We start from the raw sequence: 14,306 nt of genomic DNA on the forward strand, positions 1-14,306 counted from the left end.
AGCTTGCAGTGAGCTGAGATCCGGCCACTGCACTCCAGCCTGGGTGACAGAGCAAGACTCCGTCTCAAAAAAAAAAAAAATTGCAAAGCCCTGATCAGCATGCAAAGGGACAGGGAGAACAGGGAGGGGACACAGGACGCAGGTTTGGTGGTGTCAGGGTGAGTTTCTTCTCCTTGTGCAGGGGAGGCAGAGTGTTCAGCATTTGCTGTTACTGTGTCCTGACTGACTGGCCTCTGAGTTTTTCTTCGTGTTCAGGAAGAGAAGGTGGTGAAACTAAACAGGGCTGGGCGCTCTACGCTGCAGGTTTTCTTCCCATCTGCTGGTGTGTGAGGTTGGCCTCAGGCTGAAGAGTCCTGTGCCTGACACAGCCTTGCCCACAAGGTTCTTCCTCCCTGTAAAGCAGTTTCTCAGCTCAGCACAGTCAGCATTTGGGGCCAGATCATCCTCTAGGGCTGCCCCGTGAGCTGTAGAATGTTTTACACCTTCCTACCCTCTGCCCACCAGACGGCAGCCAGTAGCTGTCCCCTTCTGCACCTCCTCCCCACTCCACTCCCACCAAACTCCCGAAACTGTCTTCAAACGTGGCCAAATGTTCCCTGAAGGCAAAACTGCCCCCAGTTGAGGACGACTGCTGTGAAGAAATGGCCCACCTTTCTCGAAATTCCTGAAGGCCTGTTTCTTATTAAGTAAGCCTGGCGTTCACTGTGTGCGGGTCCTTGAGACCATTCACAGGTTGACCAGAAGGACTCACAGAACTCTGAAAAGCTCTTATATTCACAGTTACAGTTTAGTACATTGAAAGGCTACAGATTAAAATTACAAGGCCGGGCATGGTGGCTCATGCCTATAATCCCAGCACTTTAGGAGGCCGGGGTGGGCGGATCGCCCAAGGTCAGGAGTTCGAGACCAGCCTGGCCAACATGGTGAAACCCCGTCTTTACTAAAAATACAAAAACTAGCCAGGTGTGGTGGCACGCACTTGGGAGGCTGAGAAAGGAGAATCGCTTGAACCCAGGAGATTGAGGTTGCAGGGACCCAAGATCACGCCACTGCACTCCAGCCTGGGTGACAGAGCAAGACTCTGTCTCAAAAAAAAAAAAAAAAAATTACGGTGGGCAAAGGCATATAAGCTGGAGTCCGGGAGAGACCAGGACCAGCGTTCAGCTCATTCAGCGCTCAGTGAAGTTGCGTAGACAGTGCTTAATTCTCCAATGACCATGTGGACCAGGAAGCTCACCCAAGCCTTGGTGCTTAGGTTTTTTTCATTGAGGGATCTGTTATGTAGGCATGGAACCCATATAAATTACTTTGGCTACGCAGGCCCTCCAGAGATCCCCCTAATACACCATGGCTCAGTGCCCCTGGCAGGCAAAGACATTTTATCAGGCAGGATAGCCCAAGGGCTCAGAGGTTACCCCCCAGCAGCCAGTCAAGGATCAGGCCTTTCTTTTTCTTTTTTGAGACAGAGTCTCACTCTGTCGCCCAGGCTGGAGTGCAGTGACTGGATCTCTGCTCACTACAAGCTCCGCCTCCTGGGTTCATGCCATTCTCCTGCCTCAGCTTCCCAAGTCGCTGAGACTACAGGCACCCGCCACCATGCCCGGCTAATTATGTTTTTAGGAGAGATGGGGTTTCCTCATGTTAGCCAGGATGGTCTCGATCTCCTGACCTCGTGATCTGCCCACCTTGGCCTCCCAAAGTGCTGGGATTACAGGCATGAGCCACTGTGCACAGCACAGACCTTTCTTAAGAATGTGCAGGGTGTCGGCCAGGCGTGGTAGCTCACGCCTGTAATCCCAGCACTTTGGGAGGCCGAGCTGGGTGGATCACTTGAGGTCAGGAGTTTGAGACCAGCCTGGTCAACATCCTGAAACCCCACCTCTACTTAAAAAATACAAACATTAGCTGGGCATTGTGATGCGCGCCTGTAATCCCAGCTACTCAGGAAGCTGAGGCAGGAGAATCCCATGAACCTGGGAGGTGGAGGTTGAAGTGAGCTGAGATCGTGCCACCGCACTCCAGCCTGGGTGACAGAGTGAAACTCCTTCTCAAAAAAAAAAAAAAAAAAAAGAAAAGAAAAGTGCAGGGTGTGGACGACCCAGGCTTGCTAAACCAGCCCTGCACACTCCCTGTAATGTGTGTGTGATGTGGCAGTGTGACCATTTCAGCATCAGGGAATGATGGGTTTAGCATTTACCTTTTTGGGGTAGGGGTCGTCTTTTTCTTTTTCTCCTTCTCTTTCTCCTTCTCCTCTTTCTCTTTTCCTTTCTTTTTGTTGTTTGAGACAGGGTCTCACTCTGTAACTGAGGCTGGAGTGTGGTGGCACGATCACTACTCACTGCAACCTCAACCTCCGGGGCTCAAGCAATCATCCTGCCTCAGCCTCACAAGAACCTGGGACCACACGCATGCACCACCATGCCCGGCCAATTAAAAAATATATATATGTATATATATTTGTAGAGATAGGGTCTCCCTGTATTGCCCAGGCGATTCTCGAACTCCTGGGCTCAAACGATGCTCCCACCTTGGCCTCCCAAAGTGTTGGGATTACAGGCGTGAGCCACTGTGCCTGGCCCACTTTGTTTAAGTTTAATGTTGGGAGTCAGATAAATGTGTACATACACCAATTCTAAGTCTTGCAAGTTGAACCTTTTGTCATAGCTTATGTTATATTTTAAACCTTTTTTGGTAGGGTGTGAATGCCTCCTCCCCAAACTTGTCATCGAATAGCAATTCTAATCATTCACATTCCCTTTCTTTTCTTTTCTTTTTGTTGTTTTGAGACAGAGTCTCGCCCTGTCACCCAGGCTGGAGTGCTGTGGCGTAATCTCAGCTCACTGCAAGCTCCACCTCCCGGGTTTATGCTATTCTCCTTCCTCAGCCTTCTGAGTACCTGGGACTACAGGCGCCCGCCACCATGCCGGCTAATTTTTTTGTATTTTTTAGTAGAGACGGGGTTTTGCCATGTTAGCTAGAATGGTCTTGATCTCCTGACTTCGTGATCCGCCTGCCTCGGCCTCTGAAAGTGCTGGGATTACAGGCGTGAGCCACCGCGCCCCGCCTACATTCCATTTCTTTTGTGTGTGTTGGTGCCTTGTCTGTCCTCCCCTGGCACTGAGGTCACATGCAGTTCTTTGCATTGCATTGTCTTTGTTTTCTGTTTCAGCACTGAATTTGCTGTTCACTTCTAGCTCTCTCTTTCCACTTGTTCTTGGAGGACTTGAGTGCTTGGTTTGCCTGAAGAATGTTATGTGTCTGTTCGGAAGAGAGATTAGGACTTGCCACGAAGTCATGCCTAGAGGGGAGAGTATCCCTGCAGAATTCAGCGTAGGAAAGGAGGCCTCAGGCACCAGGAGTGTGTGAGAGCAGGAGAGTTCTCTGAAGAGATTGCTTGGGAAATGAGAGCATCACTGGGGTGACGTCCCAGCAACTGCGAGTGTTGAGGCTCCTGTGAGGTGGCCCATGCTTCGGCTCTGTGTTCCTGGCCAGAGCAGGGACCAGCACCCCAACATCTGCAGGAGATGATGCTGGTGGAAGAAGTTTCCCAAGCTTTTGAAAGGAAAGGTGAAAACTGCCAAAAAAAAAATATGGCACAGAGAAAGCGAGATTTCCGCAATGCATGGCTGGATACTTGATATTCCAGGGAAATTTTTTTTCTGAGAATATGGAGCAAGAAAAATGCCAGCATTCAAACCGGAAGAATGATAAGTGTTCAGCATCTGCAATGGCTGCCTTTATCTGCTCTTCTAGCCCAAATGGGAGTTGTTTCGCCTTTTTTTTTTTTTTTTTTTTTTGAGACAGGGTCTTGCTCTGTTGCCCAGGCTGGAGTCCAGTGGTGTGATCTCAGCTCACTACAACCTTGACCTCTAGGCCTCCTGCAATCCTCTCATCTCAGCCCCTACCCCCACCAGTAGCTGGGACCGCAGACCATGCCCAGCTAACGTTTTGTGTTTTTGTTTTGTTTTTTTTTTTTTGAGACAATGTCTCACTCTGTCGCCCAGGCTGGAGTGGAGTGGCGCAGTCTCGGCTCACTACAACTCAGCCTTCCGAGTAGATGGGATTACAGGCATAGGCCACCATGCCCAGCTAATTTTTGTATTTTTAGTAGAGATAGGGTTTCACCATCTTGGCCAGGCTGGCCTTGAACTCCTGACCTTGTATCTGCCCACCTCAGCCTCCCAAAGTGCTGGGATTACAGATGTGAACCACTGTGCCCGGCTGGCTAACGTGTTTTTTTTTTTTTTTTTTTTGAGACAAAGTCTGGCTCTATCGCCCAGGCTAGAGTGCAGTGGCGTGATCTTGGCTCACTGCAACCTCCGCCTCCTGGGTTCACACCATTCTCCTGCCTTAGCCTCCCAAGTAGCTGGGACTACAGGCACCCGCCACCATGCCTGGCTAATTTTTTGTATTTTTAGTAGAAACGGGGTTTCACCGTGTTCGCCAGGATGGTCTCCATCTCCTGACCTTGTAATCCGCCTGCCTCGGCCTCCCAAAGTGCTGGGATTACAGGCGTGAGCCACCGCGCCCGGCCTGGCTAATGTTTTTATAGAGAGGAGGTCTCATTTTGTTGCCTAGGCTGGTCTTAAGCTCTTGGACTCAAGCAGTCTGCCTGCTTCAGCCTTCCAAAGTGTTGGGATTCCTGGCATAAGCCACCACGCTGGCCTTTGGGGTCAGAGTTCAAGGTTCTTCATGAACTAGAAAGCATTGTACAAACGAAAGGCACCATCAGGTCGAGCGAGCGTAGTCATATGAGCAAAGGCAGAGATACCGGATGCGTTTCTGGAATGTTCAGTGGTCTCGAGTAACCTGTTGGAGCCTGCAGAGGGTGTGCTTCAGTGCCGATGTGGTGATGGGAGTCAGAGGTGTGGAAGGGTTTGGTGCCACTCAGGAGGCTTTTTGCCAAACTCTCAGTAGGACAGTGATGTGACTGCTGCAAGGGGGTTAGACAAGCAGAAGGTAGGAAGGGTTTGGTGACTGAGTTCAGGAGAGAGGGTGACAGGCGTGCCCTGGCAGTAGGCAGCATCCTGGCACTTCCAGCTGAGACCAAGGGAGGGCATCCCTGGACAACACCCCCTCCCAGAGCCGAGGGAAGTTCCCTGCGCCGCCCTGCTGGGGAGTGTCACATCCTCCTTGTCCCCATGCCCCCATCGTCATCATTTCTGAAAACAGCTTATGATACATTGTGATATGCTAAATGCGCAATTACTTAGACACCTGGCCTCCATCTCCCTTCCTTAGTCATGAAATGATAGGAAAAATGCCCCTCCTTGCCCTTGACTGTTGAGGGGGCTGCTGCGTGTCTGGGCTCACAGCTGAGACACCCAGCATGTGACTGGGCACGTCCCCTGAGCCTGAGGTAGCCCAGGTCTGTACCCAGGCGTGAGGCCCATTCCCGCACCTGGGAAGCCCCGCTTGTCGCTGGCCAGCCCGTCGTTCTCTAGGGTGGGTGTGGGCTCTGGAGGTGTGTGGGAGCCGAGGGGCTGAATCTCTGCTTGTTTTCCACTCCAGACTTGTCTCTTGAGGACCTCTGCCTTCCACACAGCAGCCTCTTCAGGTGCAGGGAGGAAATGGAAGCACGTTCTAAGCTGGTTCCGCCCCAGGTGAGTGGGGGTCTTTGCTCTCAGTGCCTTGGTCTCCACAGATGTAAAATGGGTCCAGGAATAGCACCTGCCCCTGCAGGCTGTCACACAGGAGTGCTCCAGTGCTGGCCAGTGCTCCAGTGAAACGCTCCAGTTCCCTGCAGTAAAGTGCGGCACCCGTCACCAGCATGGATGAGCCTAGAGCTCCCTGGACTAGACCCAGCACAAGTCTCCCATGCCTGTTCCACCAGGCCAGGTCTGTGCTTCCGACATTTTGCTTGTGGTTGCTCCTCAGGCCCTTGAGGATGGATGAGGCTGAGCCCTACACCCCGACAGCCACACTGGGCCCTCAACCCTCATGGACACCCCTGGCTGGGGGAGTGTCCCCTTAAAGCACTGTAGTTACCTACCTACAGGGTCCTCTGTAAATGGTGAGGGCCCTCTCTTCCTGGCTTGCAGACAGCCATTGTCCCCCTATGTCCTTATGTAGTGAGGAGAGAGAAAGAGAGCACACATGTGCTCTGGTGTCTTTTCCTCTTCTTATTTTATTTATTTTTTTTGAGACGGAGTCTCGCTCTGCTGCCCAGGCTGGAGTGCAGTGGCCGGATCTCAGCTCACTGCAAGCTCCGCCTCCCAGGTTCACGCCATTCTCCTGCCTCAGCCTCCCGAGTAGTTGGGACTACAGGCGCCGCCACCTCGCCCGGCTAGTTTTCTGTATTTTTTAGTAGAGACGGGGTTTCACCGTGTTAGCCAGGATGGTCTCGATCTCCTGACCTCGTGATCCGCCCGTCTCGGCCTCCCAAAGTGCTGGGATTACAGGCTTGAGCCACCGCGCCCGGCCGTCTTTTCCTCTTCTTATTTTATTTTTTGATGTAGTATCTCCTATTGCCCAGGCTGGAGGGCAGCAGCACAATGTTGGCTCACAGCAGCCTTGAACTCCTGGGCTCAAGCGATCCTCCCACCTCAGCCCCTCCAATAGCTGGGACTACAGGCATGCATTAGCATGCTTGGCGAATTTATTATATATTTAGTGAGGACAGGGTTTTGCCATGTTGCTCAGGCTGGTCTCAAACTCCTGGACTCAAGAGATGCTTCAGCCTCAGCCTCCCAAAGTGCTGGGATCACAGGCATGAGCCACCATGCCCAGCCTCTTCCTTTTCTTATAAGGACTCCAGTCCTATTGGATTAGGGTCCCACCCTTATGACCTCACTTAATCACCTTCTTTTGGTTTTTGTTTGTTTGTTTGTTTGTTTTTTGAGACAGAGTCTTGTTCTGTTGCACAGGCTGCAGTGCAGTGGCTCAGTCTCGGCTCACTGCAACTCCACCTTCTGGGTTCAAGCAATTCTCCTGCCTCAGCCTCCCAAGTAGCTGGGATTACAGGTGCCCACCACCACACCCAGCTAATTTTTTGTAGAGATGGGGTTTCACCATGTTGGCCAGGCTGGTCTCGAACTCCTGACCTCGTGTTCTGCCCGCCTCGGCCTCCCAAAGTGCTGGGATTATAGGAGTGAGCTACCGTGCCTGGCCAATCACCTTCTTAAACAGTCACTTTGGGGGTTAGGGTTCAACATGTGAATTTGGGGAACAGTTCATTCTATAGCATTAGCCTGTTGAAAACACACCACAGCCCTGATTTGTCCTACAGGCTGTAGTTTTCCCACCCCTGATTTAGAGCGTCTTTCTTACCTCATTTCGAATCTGTGATTTTGTAGAGAGGCAGTGGGTGAGGATCTCCTAGTGGAGTTCCTGTCATTTCCAGTCCAGAAATCAGGACCACTGCTGTGACTGGCAAGAGGTGAGATGCCCAGAAAAGGAACGGTACAGACCACATACATGGAGCTGTCCCGGTCCATTTGGGTTGCTATAATAAGATACCTTAGAATGAGTAATTTACAAACAACAGAATTTACTGCTCACAGTTCTGGAAGCTGGTAAGTCCAAGATCAGTCTGTCAACAGAGTTGGTCTGGTTGGGGCCTGCTGTCTCATAGATGGCACCTTTTATGTGTCCTCATATGGTAGGAGGTGAACACAGGCGCCCCTCAAACCTCTTTTATGAGGACATTAATGGCCTTGTAAAGACCCCACCTCTTAACACTATCTCACTGGGTATTAGGTTCCAGTGTATGAATTTTAGTGGGGGACATCAACATTTAGGCCTTAGCAGGTACCTCCATGAGGGCATGAGGACCTGGGGTCTCTGAGCAGTAACAAATGCCCTGTTTCAGGCATCTGTGTGCTTCGAGGACGTGGCTATGGCATTCACACAGGAGGAGTGGGAACAGCTGGACCTGGCCCAGAGGACACTGTACCGAGAGGTGACACTGGAGACCTGGGAGCATATTGTCTCCCTGGGTAAGGGGCTGTGCCCATGGAAGGAGGTTCTACCCCCAGGACTCAAAGCTGTACCAAGTTCTGAAGTGTGTTCCAGAATGGGCTGGAAGATACTGGAAGCAGGTCCCTTTCAGGTGCAGGTCCCAGGGGTTGCCCCTCACTCTAGCTCTGGAACAGGACTTGTAGTCCCAGCAGTGGGGAGTTTCCTCGGGATGGCACTAGGGGCTGAAGTTTGGACCCAGGACATGGTTCTTGGTTTCCAAGCAGAGGAGCAAGTCCTTTTTCCCTCTTTGACCAGGGCTTTTCCTTTCCAAATCTGATGTGATCTCTCAGCTGGAGCAAGAAGAGGACCTGTGCAGGGCAGAGCAGGTGGCCCCCCGAGGTAAGAGCAGACCTTGTGGTGAGCAACTCACAGTTAACAAACTTGGACAGAGAGCTCTCTGCAGGGCCCCAGGGGCCAAGGAGGGAGGCTTGTTTGGAGGGAGCTTCCCTGGGTGCTCTCTGCAGCAGTTCCCCCATTCAAAGGACTTCACCCATTCGAAGTGTGCAGTTCATGGCTTCCTGCACAAGCCATGTGGAACCCTCACCATAATCAGTTCCAGAACAGTTCATCATCCCAACCATTTAGGCCTCTTTACTTGATTTGTTTTGTTTTTAATTAATGTATTTTATTATTATTTTTTGAGATAGGGTTTCACTCTGTTGCCCAGGCTGAAGTGCAGTGGCGCTATCTTGGCTCACTATAGCCCCCACTTCCCTGGCTCAAGCAATTCTCATGTATCAGCCTCCCTAGTAGCTTGGACTACAGGTGCACACCGCCACACCTGGCTAATTTTTTTGTTTTTGTTTTTTAAGACAGAGTTTCGCTTTTGTTGCCCAGGCTGGAGTGCAATGGCACAATCTTGGCTCACTACAACCTCCACCTCCCAGGTTCAAGTGATTCTCCTGCCTCAGCCTCCCAAGTAGCTGGGATTAGAGGCATGCACCACCACGCCTGGCTAATTTTGTTTTTTTTTTGTTGTTGTTGTTGTTTTTGCTTGTTTTTTTTTTAAACGGAGTCTCGCTCTGTCACCCAGGCTGGAGTGCAGTGGCGCAATCTTGGCTCACTGCAAGCTCCACCTCCCGGGTTCATGGCATTTTCCTGCCTCAACCTCCCGAGTACCTGGGACTATAGGCGCCCGCCACCACGCCTGGCTAATTTTTTGTACTTTTAGTAGAGACAGGGTTTCACCATGTTAGCCAGGATGATCTCGATCTCCTGACCTCGTGATCTGCCCGCCTCGACCTCCCAAAGTGCTGGGATTACAGGTGTGAGCCACCATGCCCAGCCCTGATTTTGTATTTTTATTAGAGACGGGGTTTCTCCATGTAGGTCAGGCTGGTCTTGATCTCCCAACCTTGGGTGATCTACCCACCTCAGCCTCCCAAAGTGCTGGGATTACAGGCGTGAGCCACTGTGCCCGGCCATTAATTTTTGTATTTTTAATGGAGGTAGGGTTTCACCATGTTGACCAGGCTAATAGACTTTATTTTTTAGAGCAGTTTTAGGTTTGTAGGTAAGTTGAGGAGAAAGTACAGAGTTCCCATGTCTGCTGTCCTACACACACACATGCAGTTTCTCCTGCTGTTAATAGCTTGCATTTGTATTGTACGTCTGTTACAATCAACAAACCTATCTTGAGGCATGTTTTTTTTTTTTCTTTTTTTTCAGACAGAGTCTCACTCTGTCACCAGGCTAGAGTACAGTGGTGTGATCTCAGCTCAATGCAACTTCTGCCCCCCGGGTTCAAGCGATTTTCCTGCCTCAGCCTCCCGAGTAGCTGGGACTATAGGCACGTACTACCACGCCCAGCTAATTTTCGTATTCTATAGAACCCGGCCAGGCACAGTGGCTCAAGCCTGTAATCCCAGCACTTTGGGAGGCCGAAACGGGTGGATCACGAGGTCAGGAGATCGAGACCATCCTGGCTAACATGGTGAAACCCCGTCTCTACTAAAAAATACAAAAACAAACTAGCCGGGCGAGGTGGCGGGCGCCTGTAGTCCCAGCTACTCAGGAGGCTGAGGCAGGAGAATGGTGTAAGCCCGGGAGGCGGAGCTTGCAGTGAGCTGAGATCCGGCCACTGCACTCCAGCCTGGGCGACAGAGTGAGACTCCGTCTCAAAAAAAAAAAAACAAAAAAAAAACACAGCCGCACAAACGCCTGGATACATGCAATTCCATCTCACTTTCCCATTCAACAGCAAACACCAGATTCCAAACAATGTTGGGGCCAAACAGTATTGCAAGAATATCAAGTGTTTCCTCCTTAGATTATCCAGGTCAAATTTATTCCAGTTGTTAAGGATGCAGCCAAGCAGGGAGTCAGATGGAATAGATGGAGTGCTTCCTATTACTGTCTGTAAGAGAGAAAATCCTAAGGAGGGTGTAGTACTATTCCTCAGAACCTCAGCCTAGGGTGTCCCCTTTGGAGAGGTTGAGGTCTGGAGTTGGATCCCCCAGGGGATCTCTCTTTGGGGTCCAATCTTAGAGTGTCAGACATCTCTGTCTTTAGGTGGGCACCAGTGCTGCTTTATATGTTTTCCCTCCAGGGGTGATGGTCTACTGTGAGCTTTCCTTTGGTTTCTGGGTGTAATTCCAGACTTTTAGTATCCCACCAATTTCAATGTGATGTATCTTCCTGCATTCCTCACAGGACTAAGGAGGTTCCCAAACATTGCAGAGTTAATAGTACCAAGGTTGCTGGGGTATTCTCCATGAAGGAAAGATCCAGGGGTATGTAAAAGACTGGGATTGAGAATTTCTTGTTTTGTTTTTTTGAGATGGAGTTTTGCTCTTGTTGCCCAGGCTGGCTGGAGTGCAGTGGCATGATCTTGAGTCACTGCAACTTCAGCCTCCCGGGTTCAAGCAATTCTCCTGCCTCAGCCTCCTGAATAGCTGGGATTACAGGAGTGTGCCACCATGCCCAGCTAATTTTTTTTGTATTTTTAGTAGAGACGGGGTTTCACCATGTTGGCCAGGCTGGTCTCGAACTCCTGACCTCAGGTGATCCACCCGCCTTGGCCTCCCAAATTGCAGGGATTACAGGAGTGAGCCACTGCACCTGGCCAGGGTTGAGAATTTCTATGGGGTTCAGGGCAAGCAAATTGATGCTGAAGCAATGACCATGAAGCTATGGGATCCCCTCAGTGGAAGTCTGAGATGTAGAATGTCTACTGAAGCTTGTGGACCCCAAAGGTCTTAAGGCAGTCAAATAAATCGAGTAAGAGAAGGTAAGTCAAATGCATGAGATACATTATCTTTTGCCCTTTCAGGCTAACTCTAAGGAGAATTTTACATAAGAAAAGAGGGTTTAAGTCACTGGAAACATGCGTGAGTTCACCCTGGACGAGCTGCCACTGCCACTTGCATCACAGATGGGGATCAGGGACTATAACCGGAAAAGATAGAAAAGAGTCTTTTCCCCTTCTGGGCATGGCAGCCATCCCCATATACGCCTTGGCCTTCAGGCAACACTGGAGGGTGACCCTGGCCAGCCTCCCTCAGTTACCAAGGAACTACTAGGAAAAGGCAGCTGAAAGACTGAAAAAGAGAAAAAGGAAAAGGACTAAGGTCCTTCACCCGAACTGGGTGGTGGCGGTCAGGCTCTTCAACACGGAAATCTCCGTTTCACCAGAGAGTGGCGCTGGCCAGAAACTTACAGTTGCTTTCATGCTTAGGTGCTGTCCACCAAGGGTCCATAAGTTGGAAAGAGAAAAAGAGAGAGAAAAGGGTTCCCCTACATGGAAAAGGGAAAAGAAAAAGAGAAGAAAAAGAAACCCCAAACTTCGAGCTTCCCTCTGGCTGGCTCACCAAAATATGTTACCAGTGGAGGGTGTCTAGGTTCTTGGCATTTTGTTCTTTTACTTTTTTTTTTTTTTTTGAGACAGAGTCTCACTCTGTTGCCCAAGCTGAAGTTCAATGGCACGATCTCAGCTCACTGCAAGCTCTGCCTCCCAGGTTCACGCCATTCTCCTGCCTCAGCCTCCCAAGTAGCTGGGACTACAGGTGCCCGCCACCAAGCCCGGCTAATTTTTTGTATTTGTAGTAGAGACAGGGTTTCACCGTATTAGCCAGGATGGTCTCGATCTCCTGACCTCATGATCCTCCCGCTTCGGCCTCCCAAAGTGCTGGGATTACAGGCGTGAGCCACCGCACCCAGCTGGTTCTTGGCATTTTTAACAAAGAATTGGACAAAACACACAAAGCAACAAAAGAAGCAACAAAAGCATAGATGTATTGAAACAAAAATACACCTGCAGGCTCAAGCAAGGCTCAAAAGCAATAGCCACAGAATTTTCTGGGGTTTAAATGCTCTCTAGATACTTCCCATTGGTTACTTGGTTTATATCGTATGAAGTAGTGGCCCATGACCAGTCTGATTGGTTGTGGAAGGTGGCCAAGCAGAGGCTGAAGTAAAGTTACAAAGTTACGCTCTGTGCAGACATCTGATGGGTTGCTGGAGGGAACCAATCAGAGGTCCTTTCCATTTTTCATCTGCAACACAGAAAGTTGGGAGGAGTTGCAAAGGGAGTAGCCTCCGACCCTTTGTTACGTGGGCGTGGAAATTTAGGGTTTTACTTTTGATTCAATTCATGAAGTCAGCATGAATCAGCCTTAGGCTCCCTGCCCCCAGACCCTATTCTCCTGCCTCACTGGCAACCATGGATCTTTATCCTGTCACCATAGTTTTGCCTTTTCCAGAATGTCATAGTTGGGGTCATTCACTATATAACCTTTTCTGACTGACTGCTTTCACTAAGCAACGTGCATCTTGTATATCTTCACAGCACCCTCTCACGTTTCCCCCAGGCTGGAGATGTTGAGTTTATCTGAATTTGTCTCATGTCTTCCTGCTCCTCCTTCCTTGTAACTCTCTCGCCTGCAGCCTCTGTTATTTCTTCCTCTGAAGGCCCACACTTACTTATCTACCCTCCTCCCTGGGCCATGCCCTGCATACCATACCTCAATCATGTCATTCTGGATTCTGTTTACTGTCAGTCTTTCTGTATGGCATAGACATCCCTCTTGACTGGCCTGTGAAGACAGCCTCTTTCCTCATTTCATGCTCCTAATGGAGAAGCCACTGCAAGATATTTAATGTCCTTCACCTGATTTTCCATGGCCAGGCAAAACCCGGACACAACTCAGCCACCCAATGACTTCTTGCCTGCTTCTCATCCTCAAATACCCTTCATTGGGCTATCGTTTCTTTTCAAAACATCCTCCCATGAGGGATTCCACAGTGACTTCCCAGAGGAACCACAGAGCTGGGATGAGGACAATGCAAGAATGAGAGTGCTGGGTGTGAGGGCACCAGGTGTGAGGGTGCTGGGTGCATGTAAGGGTCTTGCCCAGGAGGGAAGAGAGGTTTTGATTGAGAGGAGGGAAAAATCCTCTCAGAAGTCAAGGGATGGCCACAGAGTATAGTTAATGTGTTGCCAAAGGATCCTTGTGTCCTCATGTGCTCAGAGAGTGATGCATGGGAACTTGACGTAGGCCTCAGTAGTGTTGACTGTGGTGCCATGCAACCATAATGAACAGAGTGACAAGCAGAGGAGGGATCTTTAGGACCTGGACAAGGATCCTAAGCTGGGAGCCTCTGCCACTCATTTTTGGAGGCTCCGTATCTTCAACAGTGAGGAATCCCCACCACCACAATAACAAGGATGGCAAGATCAACCATGTTTTGTAATGTCGGTGCCAGACACTGTGTGAGGCTCACATAGTGATTCATTGATGCCTCAAAATAAATCTTGTAGGATAAACATTCTTTCTTCTGGCTACAGCAAGGAAAGTGAACCTCTAAGAGGCTAAGGACCTGTCTGAAGTGGCAAACAGTGAAGCCCAGGTGCAGCCAGTCATGCTGCCCATGCTGCGTCGGAGACCATGCAGTCTTTTCTGGAGAGTCTATTGGGTCAATTCTGGAATGCTTAAATAACTTTTTCTGTTTGCAGCGTGAAGAAATGGTAGAATTGGTGCATTAAGAATATGAAGTCAGTATTGATGTTTGAGATGCAATTATGAGATCCAGAAGTGGAGCAGAAACATATTCTAGGACTAAGCACCAGTTAGGAGTCTGTGTTTGTTTCCTGTGGCTGCTGTAAAAAATTACCACCAACCTGCTGGCTTAAAACAATGCAAATTTATTCTCTAAAAGTTACAGAGGCTACAAGTCCAAAATCAATGTCACTGGATCGAAATCAAGGTGTTGATATGGCTGTGCTCCCTCTGGATGCTCCAAATGGAAAACGCATTTCTGTCTTTTCCTTCTCCTGTTGGTTGCAGCATTCTTTTCCAGTCTTCAGATACCTTCTGCTGTGTCTTCTCATCACCTTCTCCTCTGTGTTT

At 49.9% G+C, this 14,306-nt stretch overlaps 1 protein-coding gene and 1 long non-coding RNA gene across 36 annotated transcripts in view; one reads left to right on the plus strand and one right to left on the minus strand.

The window, feature by feature from the left end:
• The window catches only part of ZNF544 (zinc finger protein 544), a 31,635-nt gene that overhangs the window by 6,606 nt on the left and 10,723 nt on the right, over positions 1 to 14,306 (plus strand). For 21 of the 35 annotated variants that reach the window (XM_077980106.1, XM_077980082.1, XM_077980088.1 and 18 more), the window contains 3 exons: positions 5,512 to 5,603; positions 7,811 to 7,937; positions 8,215 to 8,298. In XM_077980106.1, the coding sequence (XP_077836232.1) occupies positions 5,571 to 5,603; positions 7,811 to 7,937; positions 8,215 to 8,298 (244 nt within the window). In that variant the 5' untranslated portion in view covers positions 5,512 to 5,570. Of the gene's footprint in view, positions 1 to 5,511; positions 5,604 to 7,810; positions 7,938 to 8,214; positions 8,709 to 9,627; positions 9,749 to 14,306 lie in introns of all 35 variants that reach the window. The other 14 variants (XM_077980099.1, XM_077980098.1, XM_077980101.1 and 11 more) reach the window with 6 other exon arrangements.
• LOC144337151 (uncharacterized) lies at positions 8,757 to 11,734 on the minus strand. Its single transcript, XR_013409823.1, has 2 exons — positions 11,164 to 11,734; positions 8,757 to 8,910 (listed from the first exon to the last, which is right to left on the minus strand). It is a non-coding gene; the product is annotated as an uncharacterized LOC144337151 (long non-coding RNA).

Source organism: Macaca mulatta, chromosome 19 (assembly GCF_049350105.2).
Source record: "Macaca mulatta isolate MMU2019108-1 chromosome 19, T2T-MMU8v2.0, whole genome shotgun sequence".
NCBI lineage: Eukaryota > Metazoa > Chordata > Mammalia > Primates > Cercopithecidae > Macaca > Macaca mulatta.